The sequence below is a fragment of the Nothobranchius furzeri genome, chromosome 2 (genome assembly GCF_043380555.1).
Source record: "Nothobranchius furzeri strain GRZ-AD chromosome 2, NfurGRZ-RIMD1, whole genome shotgun sequence".
Lineage (NCBI taxonomy): Eukaryota > Metazoa > Chordata > Actinopteri > Cyprinodontiformes > Nothobranchiidae > Nothobranchius > Nothobranchius furzeri.
The window spans coordinates 29,268,250-29,278,797 of NC_091742.1; the positions used below are offsets into that span (position 1 = coordinate 29,268,250).

A 10,548-nucleotide genomic window follows, 5' to 3' on the forward strand; every position below is an offset into this window, starting at 1 on the left:
GACCCAGCTCTCACCCTGGATTCTCATGTCAGTTCTCTTGTTGGCTCCTCCTTCTTCCATCTCAGGAACGTTGCTAAGCTGAGTCCCATTCTGTCCCGCTCTGAACTTGAGACAGTTCTCCACACCTTCATCTCCTCACGCTTAGACTACTGTAACTCTCTTTTCACGTGTCTGAGCAGAACCTCCCTGAACCGTCTACAGGTGGTTCAGAACGCCTGTGCTCGGCTTCTGACCAAGTCCTCCAAACACACCCACATCACCCCGCTTCTCCTCCACAGTGGTTTGTTTTACTGTATTGGGTGTGGGCATTTTCAGTAATTTGTCTCTTTTTCTTTTCTTTGTTTTAATACTCTTTTCACATTTTATGGCTGATATTCAGTTTTTTTCCAGCAGAGTGACAATGTGGACCAAAATAGTTTTACTGGTGACTGGAGTTGCCTTCATGCATCGGGTAGGCCATTTCCTTTCTCTGGTTCTAATCTTTTGAAATGTTTTCAGAAAACTCTCGACTTTAAACTTGGGTTTTGCTGTTTCAATGAAACCACAACAGCTAACGTTAATCCTCCGCGGACGGCTGTGCAAGCGGTCTTGTGTGTGACCTCCGTTATCACAAAGCCTTAAAGGAGTTGGCAATCAGCCTTTCATGACTTTAAACAACAAGCTCATTTACATGTAGAAATCCCGGGTTTACCATCTTTCAGCTGAACATTGAAAACGACATTTGTACCTTGTACATGATGTCATGGGATCTGTTAGCACTGATGGTGTGATGTGAACAAGTTAAAACTGGCTCGTTTCCTCTTTCATGGGCAGCCATTTTTTCATTGGATGGACTCCAAAAGGTAACCAAATGCAGAAGAGTTTGTAATCTGAGGGGTTAACAAATCCGCCCTGTGGTGCTTGTAATGCTGCGCTAAAACTAAAACAAAGACGAGAGCAAACTCATTTTTTACCTGATGTCAAAAAGCAAAAAAGAGCAATAAAGTTAACAAAATCAGTATCTGAATTTTAAATAAGACCAAATTGTACAATAATTTCACATCAATGCTAATGTTGCTATTTTTTGTTCTTGCAGGTGATTTCACAAGGTGAGAACATCAATACTAATCCCATAAATACCTTACCTGTAGGCCGTCTTTAATTCATTCTGACAGTCTGTCTTTAATGCTTTCATTCATTTGAACAAAATCATCACAGTTCCTTAATCCAGCGGGCCTACTGCATCTATGATTACCAATCGATTTAGCATCATTCTTCCCATTTTTCTCCTACTGATGACTAAGACATCTACGTTTCGGAGCTGATGGTGGAGAATAACGTCACGCTGGATGCCCAGAGGATCCTGCTGAGTTGGAATGCTTCAGTAACCCTCAACGTGACGGATAGCAGCGGTGTTTCCCACACCGTGACAATCTTCAGCAGTGAAGTGGTTGCAGGTAACGGCTGCTTTTCTGTTGTTCTAACATCACAATACATCCTCATAAGTAATGTTTGTCTTATAAATATGAACATAAAAACAGTGTGTTTCCTTTTAAGGCACTCTCACTAACATCCCATCAATATTTAAAGATTTTTTAAATGCTTGATGAAAAATTACTGGGTTTACCAACTGTTTACAACCTTTCTGACAAAGCAGAATAAACAAGTCAGAACAAAACGTATAACTCCATCCCCCGCTCTACACATTAAACATAAGATCTAATCCAGTAAAGAAATAACTGTCACACAAAAACAAAACCCTAAAAATAGTCTGCAGGAACGTTATCTAAAAACATAAACGTTGACCACACGTTATTAAATCTCCCCACCGGACCCTTCCGACTCTGACTTTCTCCAGATGTACATGAGACATGCTTTCCCCGAGTATGCTAGTGGATGAGTCCTTCTACCTCGACATTATGAGTGTTTTAGACAGGAGAAAGCTATCATGCCCAGCTGGCCTGAGTCCAAACACACCTCCACCACGACCGCTCCAAACAAAGCTAAGTGTCAGGGCGCACAGTGGTCCCACAAATCTGGGAGTGCTTCAAAAATCGACCCACAATCTATGAAAATGTGTGGCAGATGAACACTTGCCACCATCATGTGGGTCCAAGTCTGGCTTGAGTTTAGATAGTCTGACTCTGGACCAATGGAAACGATGCACCTCTTCAAACTGAACAACACTGTGTCTCACACACACACACACATGAACGTTCTTTAGAGCCTTGTGCCAGACTATTGTTGCTCACCCAGCACCCAGGCCCAGCTCTCATCTGTTTTAAAACATCCAGACTGGTCTGATGGTGTGAGCTGAGCCAGGTCTAACATTTACTCAAAACATTCTTAAATATCCGACGGTCCAAGATCTCATCCAGGAGGGTCTGAGATGGACACAGGAAAGCCTTCAGAGTCAGACTTGACAAAGTGTCTCGGTTATAAATACCTTAAGAATTGTGACTTTGACCACCAGCTGTTTAAAGGATTCAAACATGTAACCCAAACCCATCAACATATAAGTCATGTAGATAATTTATGTTTCCACTAGGCCACCCGTTAAAGACCTCTTCAGATACGGAGGAAATAAACGTGCAGTTCTTTGTCACAGGGACAGCGAATGGTAATCTGGTGAAACCAAAAGGCCGTCTCACTGAATCCCGACCGTAAACAGTCACGCTGTGTCTCCTTTAAGCTTGTTATACCTCTTTTAAGAATGAAAGTGATGGCATCCTTACGATCTAGAGTAAATCTCATCTTAGTCACTTGTTCTACAGAATGCATAGTTGTGGGCGAGGACTTTGAGTGCAACTGCACGATGGGCTACGTTTGGAGTAACGAAGTCTGCTACAACTATAACTGCTGTCTTCCAGCAACGTGCACAGCAAATATATCTCTGGCTTCATCCATCTGTGTCCGGGAAACCAACGGTGACCATCCTCCTCATGTGTTGTTGTTTGTGTTTGGTTTGTTTAGGTTTTTATTTTTAATTGAACTTTCATGTTTTCACTTAGTCTCAGTTGAAGCTAATGAGACGCTTTATAACCAACAGTTTCCATCAATGGATCAATTTCACCCTGGAATGCCATCTATACACAAACAGTACGTCCGTCTCCGTTTACACAGCAACGCTACACCACACCCGGGTAAACGGCTGCTTCTAAAGCCTTCTTTATCTTCAAAGGTACAGAACTCCTTCAGTAAGCTGAATGGCCTGAAGACTCTAACTGTCACACCAAGGAGGTTTGCCTTTCCATATCAGCTTTTCAGTTTCAACAGTACTTTCATCCACAAATGTCTGTTAGAAGTTAACGAAACAATGACAAGGTTTGCATGTTTAATCATTTGTTCAGAAAAAGACTTTTCCACTGATTTTCTCCTCATCAGCACCGCCACCATAGCTGACTTTTTGGTAAATGTCAGCGTTAACGTAAACACGTCTAAACTTCAGGAGATTCTGACTTATCTGCAAAGTTCTGTTGCCTCCAGCCAAATTTTTGTGGACACTCTGGGTTTGTAAATCTTTGTACATCCTCGCTAAGACATTGAATCTAATAATGTACCCAGTTATGTCTGAATCACTTCTATCGTCCCCTTTTACATAGGAATGGTCAACATTTACGCCCCTCCAACCCCAGTGAAATACCAGTCACTGCTCCTCCTGAACTGCACGTTGGAGGAGGCCACCGACAGCTTTGGCTGGAACCTAACCACACTGCTGCAGCGCTTTGAACTCAACAACGGCCTCATTGTGAGAATTGGTCCACCCTGTGCCACACAGGATTACCAATCCTGTACTTCAGTTACTATCTCAAATGCTACTGGCATGTATGCAGGCAAGTAAACCAGCTTCCACCCCAGAAAAACTTCTTGATTTTTTTACATTCAGGTTTCTGTGTATTTAAACTATTTTCTATTTACAAGACTGATTCTGAGATCTAGGATCCATCTTTCAAGTTCCAGTTGGTCCCCACACTCATCAACAGGATCACAAGCTGCTAATTGGATTAGCGTTCACGCTAATTATTCAACATTTATGTGCTAGCATCTTAATGACATCATGAGCTACATTTCAGAAAGACGATCAGAAAAGGCATTTCATGTTTGAGTTGTTTGCTTATAAACTGTATAATTGGGTCTTTACAAATGCAATTTTTCTGTTTTTGTGCAATTTTTTTTACATGTTTGTGTAAACTTGATTAAATCTAGAATCTAGGTCTAAAAATGTCTTGGTGCTGCCCCCTGTGGGTTTAACTGTGGCTACTGCATTTACAGTACAGTCTCCTCCCACTCCCCCTCCGTCCTGAGATGGAGATGTCCCACACTTGGCCATGCCACTCCATGGGTGTTTCTCAGTGGCCAGGCGCCTGGCCTTGCGAGGCGATGTCTAGCGAGGCCAGGCGCCTTGCTTACGAGGACACGGTCCTTCTTTGGTCAAAGAAAACGGTAAAATGCAACAGACTAGCATCACGTGGCCGCGGCTTCCACGGCGGTGACGTAACGTCACGTGACACAGGAGATAACGTTATATTTTATACGTATTAGTTTCAATATAAAAATATAACGAGCCTTTAACTTTTTAAATTGTGTATATTTTTATTAAATTAAATATTTAAGTGAGTTACTACCCGCTAGCCACCGAAACTGCAACTACTAAGCAGCTAACCAATCATAGAAAACTTCTTTGGATCTAAAAAAAAACATTTTAAATTAGCTGACTTACTTTTAAACTTGAAATTTGCCCTCAAAGTAGCTGCCGGCTTCTGATCCGCCGTCCTTTAGGACATACCGTGGTGTATTCTGGGTAATTGTTGACCAAGGCTAGGCTACAAGACACCTCTCGTGTATCCTTGCTCAGCTAGCTAAACGGCTAACAAACGGAGAACACACGCCTCAGCATAACATGAATATTGGAACACGTCTTGACGGCTCCTGATGATGTATCTCCTAGGCAACCGGGGCGGGGCCAAGACATCAAGGCGAGGTTTCTTGGCATTGAGAAACACCCCATGCCTCCTGGCAACGCCCACTTTCACAGCATTTTTCAAATGTTGACTAGGGGTGGAGTTACGTTTTCTGATGGTGTGCAGCCCCTCTTTGGGTGTGGTTATGGCATCATAGCAGCATGGCTGGATGGCTGCAGCTTGTTCAGAACCGAAACCATCTATGACAGTTTCAGATTGGACCTGCTGACTGACTGGCTAAAGCCACAATAAAGGCAGTTGTTGACTTTATACTTTTGTGTTTTCACTTTGGAAGTGTGTATTCCTCGCAGTTCCTTCCACTACTGCATGAACCAGATTTCCTTACAATGCAAAAGTAACATTCTAGATATGAATTGGTTCGAAGTGTAGTTGAATCTCTGATAGGTTCACTGAAGGGATCACGCAGCTGTCATGAACTTGTGTTCCCAACAGGCACATACGAGTGTGGATTCACCACTGGGTCAGTCAGACACACAGCGCGGGCGAGTGTGGACATCGCTCTCCTGCCAGATTCCATCAACATGAATTTTAGCCCTCTGATCGCAGACTGTCTACAGCTGACCCCTGTTACTGTTTCTGCCAGCATTCCAATAACCACCGAGCCCTACAATATCACATGGAACCAGAACACCAAAGTGATGCAGACAAATCCAACAAGTGAGACACATCTACCTTTTATTAAACGTTCCGTCTTGATGAACGGGTCAGTGCTGAAACAACCGTGTTTATGTTACAGAGAGGGACGTCTTCACGTACAACTTCACCGCTTCCATGGGCTGCACAGCAGCAAGTGAAAACATAGAGATCTTTTTTCAAAACAGACTGAATCAAACTAAAAGTGCAAACGTCAACATCCCTGTGTTACTTGGTACCGAATTCTTTAAATTAGTTTCAAAAATGAGATTTACATTTTGAAATGCTTTATTCCTAATTTTTGAAAGTCTGTCTGATCTGATGTTTCCTCTTTTGACTCCCGCTGTCTCCTGCTTTTCTGTGTGCTTTACAGTTGGGGCGTCATTTTGCAACGCTGAAAGTATTGGTGATGAGGTCTGGCCAAAAACTCCAATTAAAACATTAGTCACAAATAAAACATGCCCAGTGGGCCGGGTCGGCAACAAGACACGTTACTGTAACGGAAGCCGACTGTGGGAACCGGTGTTCTCACAGTGCGTCAGTGAGGTGCTGAACAAAGTGCAAGACGCAGCTACTGTGAGTTTTTAGCTACTTGCTGATGCTTCTTTAGCTCTGGGTGGTTAGCAGAACCCTTAACGTCACAGAGAAGCTAAATATTGACTGATGCTAAAAGTTAGACGGTTTTGATTCTGTGCTCACCATTTTAACAAACTTTGATGCATTTTTCTTATTTTTTCTAGAACTTCCTGAATGGACTTGGAGCTACCCCGGAAGTGGCTAAAAACATCTTTCAAGGTGTTAATAACAACTCCAATCCGAATTCTGGCACAGGTGACGAAGCTGACATTGGTGCTACCATCAACATCATAGGTGTGATGGCCCAAGCATCGGGAATTATGAATTTGCAAGAGGATGTCTTGCCTGTAGGTATATTTAATATTTTACTTTACTTACTACAGCTCTTTACGTGTGGCAGGGATACTATGTACCATACACAGGAGAAGAGGTCGGCGTCTTTGTTACGATTGTTCTGTGTTCCTTATCTGATTCCTTTTGGTTCTTCAGAATAAATAGAGCTTGTTTCTTCCTTTTTGCTGACATGTTTCAGCTCTCACTGCAGCCTTCGTCAGAGCTCCGGTGATGTTGGTGGCGTCACTTAAACAGAGATGGGAGTGACGCCACCAACATCGGCGACACTCTGACGGGATCACACAAGACGGGCTTATGGTACTGGCAGAAGGGGAGGGTTGACACGGGTTTTACACTGGAAGCATCGGCGGTACGAGACGGCAGCAGATTGCTTTACTCGCCAACTCCAAAGCGGTCCTTTTGGCACCGGGACAGTCTCGGCAGCAGTACGGCTTCCTCGCTGTTTTCTTCTCTGGACTAGTGAGATTACAAGATCCCTCGAGACTTCAGATCACGGTTTGTTTATACAATCCGCCATTAAACTATAAAACAGAAAAGAAGGAAATCACGTTTGACATCGCTGTTTGATGTCATATATGATGTTGTTCCTCTCCACGCTTTCCCAAATGGACAACCCAGCCTAACGGCACGTTTCCTCGTCTGGCAGAAAGAGACGAGCCGTCACCAATCAGTTACAAATAAAATATGTTTAGCAGAAATATCTGGAGGGCAAAAACTCTTGTGAGGATTCTTCTTTAAAACGTTTAGTTCCAGACCTCCGACTACTCTGAACTCTCCTGACAAAACACTCAAACACAGTTTTGTTTTATTTCATTCTGTTATAGGATCTAATCAACGCTGCTAGCAACATGGTGAACTCGTCCTGGGATGGGGTAAATCAGACCGTTCGTCAAAGCATGTCATCAAATTACCTTTCTTCTATGGAGAACCTGGTGAAAAACATCCAGTTCAACGTGAGTGATGGATACAACAGCACCAACCTGGAACTAAAGCTGTGTACAAGCGAAGACTGTAGTCTGTCTCTTTTTGGCGTCGACGTGTCTCTGAACAAGACCAACGGGACTATGAAAAGCCTCGGTGTGAGAAATTTAATGGACAAAATGACATTTGATCAAAATTTCAGCAGCATCTTGATCTCAGCCACCCTGGTGAACAACAACGATTCAAACATTACAATAAAAATGAACTTTCCTGTTGAGCAACCGGGTTTTACAACTTTTTCGTGTGTCTTCTGGAACACCGTCAACAACAGTTGGTCCACTGATGGATGCCTCGCCAACCTTACAGGCGGTAACGAAACTCTCTGCGAGTGCCACCACCTGACGTCCTTCTCTGTCCTCATGGCCAAGAGTGCCAATGTGTCTAATCCTAATCTGGACATGATCACATACATCGGCCTTGGCGTGTCCATTTTCTCCCTGCTCCTCTTCCTCCTCATTGAGTATCTTGTGTGGTCGGCTCTGATAAAGACGAACCTGTCCCATTTCCGTCACACAGCTGTAGTGAACATCGCTGTGTTCCGTTTGCTTGGTGACTGCAGTTTCTTGGCCTCCATCTTTCCCGAACAGCTCAGTGAAACCATGTGCCTAACCTTCACCGTGTGCAAACACCTGTTTTACGTGGCCATGTTCACCTGGATGTTGTGCCTGAGTTCAATGCTCGTCCACCAGCTCATCTTTGTTTTCAGTCCCTTGAGGAAAAGAGTCTTCATGTTTTTCTCCAGCATCGTCGGCTACGTCGTCCCCATCCTAATCGTTGGGTCCAGCTACGTTTATTACAAATACACCAACAAGAGCTACTATGACAGAAAATCATGCTGGCTAATATATGAATCTCTCTTGAAAGGCTCCATTCATGCTTTTCTCCTTCCTGTGTTAACCATTACTTTGACGAATCTCTTTTCTATGGCGGTTGTCATCCTTACCTTGGTGAAGACCTCGGTGCCTGATGGAACCAAGGCAGATGAAAAGGAGACGGCCAAGAGCATTCTGAAAGTGGTGGTCCTTCTAACGCCTATCTTCGGAGTAACGTGGAGCCTTGGCTTCTTCCTTTACACGCTGAACAGCACTGACCCCATGTTCATGGTTGTTAACTACCTTTTCACCATCCTCAACTCTTTCCAGGTAATTTGATACCAGTTTTTGCAATAAGCTTAAAATTAGACGCATCAATGTGATTCCCTGTTTCGGATAATTCCAGTGCTAAATACGGATCCGTCCAGCTCTGAGTGTAACTAATAAGGTTCAAACTAAAGCGGGGTCATAACTGAAATGGAGACGAATGTTTTAAAGAAAATCCTTTGCAGGATATTTTAGATGGAAATGTGTTGCACTTTATTTTTTCTCTTTCAGGGTTTTTTCATTTTGGTGACAGGATGCCTCGCTGAGCAGAAGGTAGGTTTGTCCTTTTAACAATAAGTACACAATACTGGAAGTCACTAAAGCATAGCTTGTAGCGCACAGGACAGAAATGTCCTGAGGCTCTAAAGAAAACCATGACTACGTTATTTGGTGGTTATTGTCCCAGTCCATGCAATGATATTGCTATTGTCGCTCACAATTTTACTATTTTGTGTTTGTTTTTACATTTTTGTTATGTTATCAGGTCAGAGATGAGCTATATAAACTCATTATGGTATGTAGTTTATCAAGAACTCAAGATCAAAACATAAAACATTGGAAACATGTAAAATAACCTATTATGACTCTGAATTCAGGCTAAAACGGGACGGGAAACGGACAGCATGCAGAAACTGACTTCCACTACCTACACCAAAGACAAATGATGACAAAGGTCAGTTTGATCATTTGTCTTTTGTATTCTGCATTAAGTTAATCATTGCCAGGGTTACTTAACATGGGAGTCAATGAGGATTTGCTCGCTTCTGACACCAGCCCCCAGTGGATGAGGGTGGAACTGCAATTTTTGGTACTTCCGGGTTGGCCTCAATTTTTGAGCCGCATTGTGGGGGCTTGGTCCCAACACAGAACCCTGGGGAACACCCCTGAGAAGGTGCGAGAAGGCAGACCCACTCGTTCTGAAGCTAACTGTTTTAACGCTAAAGTAAAACTTTGTCCTACAGTGCAGAACTATCACCTTAGAGCAGGGGTCCTCAACTATAATGGTCCGAGGGCCACTCACAAAAAAGACCCAGAAGCAAGAGGGCCGGGGGGGGGGGGGGGGGGGGGGGGGGCATCACAGCGCTCTGCTGGTTCAGTGAGTGGAATGCTACTGTGACTGAGCGAAACTACAAAGATGGCAGTGGCTAATTTGAAACCTTTTGGCATCAACTTTGGACTATTTAGACTTTGGGACAAGAGCAGATAGAGGTACTTTATCCTTTATTTAGAAGAAGGATGCACTGGTGTCGGCAGCGTATGGCAGACGGTCCTGTTTACCGACATCTGTAGCGGTGAGAGCTGATGTTGGTGGAGAACATTTAGAAAGGTCTACACCCGTGATCTCCAGCTCCCTTCCCTGAGGGCCGGTGTTCAGTGATTATTAGGCTTCTGCACAACTTGATGAACATGCGAATCAAGCATGTTGGATTAGGGAAACATCTAAAACATGCTGGATACGGAGTTGGGGATCTCTGGTCTGCACTGTGAGCAGATCAACAAAGAACGCATTTCTGCAGACATCAGAGACGATCTCTCGTCTGTGGCACAATCTCCGTCCAACGCTCAGCTGTTGTCCGCAGCTTGTGCTTTTCAAGGTTTCTCATAACAACCTTTAGGTTCTTCATTTGGTTTAATTCGTTTTTATTTGTGCTTTCCAGGAAGAGATGGCAGTATGTCATGTCTGCAGCTCGTCTTAGATACCACAAGAGGAAGCTTCTTGAAGTTTGTGGTAGAATGTTGTCCTTAGACTGTTAAACACACGTAGATGGTTTTTCATGGAGGAACGTTATCTAAGGTTTGTCTAATAGAGCACTGATGTGGACGTTTAGAGGTAAAGTAATATTTGCTGATTAAACAGAAGTAATGCTTGTCCGTATCAGCTGGCGATGCTCCTCATAGGAATG

General features: G+C 43.5%; 1 protein-coding gene across 1 annotated transcript; it reads left to right on the forward strand.

The window, feature by feature from the left end:
* Positions 1–737: 737 nt before the first annotated feature.
* Positions 738–10,439, forward strand: adgrf3b (adhesion G protein-coupled receptor F3b). Its single transcript, XM_070541926.1, has 17 exons — positions 738–764; positions 1,076–1,088; positions 1,284–1,436; positions 2,754–2,906; positions 3,029–3,078; positions 3,161–3,219; positions 3,364–3,488; positions 3,582–3,812; positions 5,394–5,618; positions 5,698–5,829; positions 5,968–6,170; positions 6,335–6,517; positions 7,349–8,647; positions 8,876–8,917; positions 9,129–9,158; positions 9,241–9,317; positions 10,303–10,439. The coding sequence occupies exons 1-16, from the start codon at positions 738–740 to the stop codon at positions 9,307–9,309; spliced, it is 2,994 nt and encodes a 997-aa protein (XP_070398027.1). The 3' UTR covers positions 9,310–9,317; positions 10,303–10,439.
* The last annotated feature ends 109 nt before the right edge of the window (positions 10,440–10,548 follow it).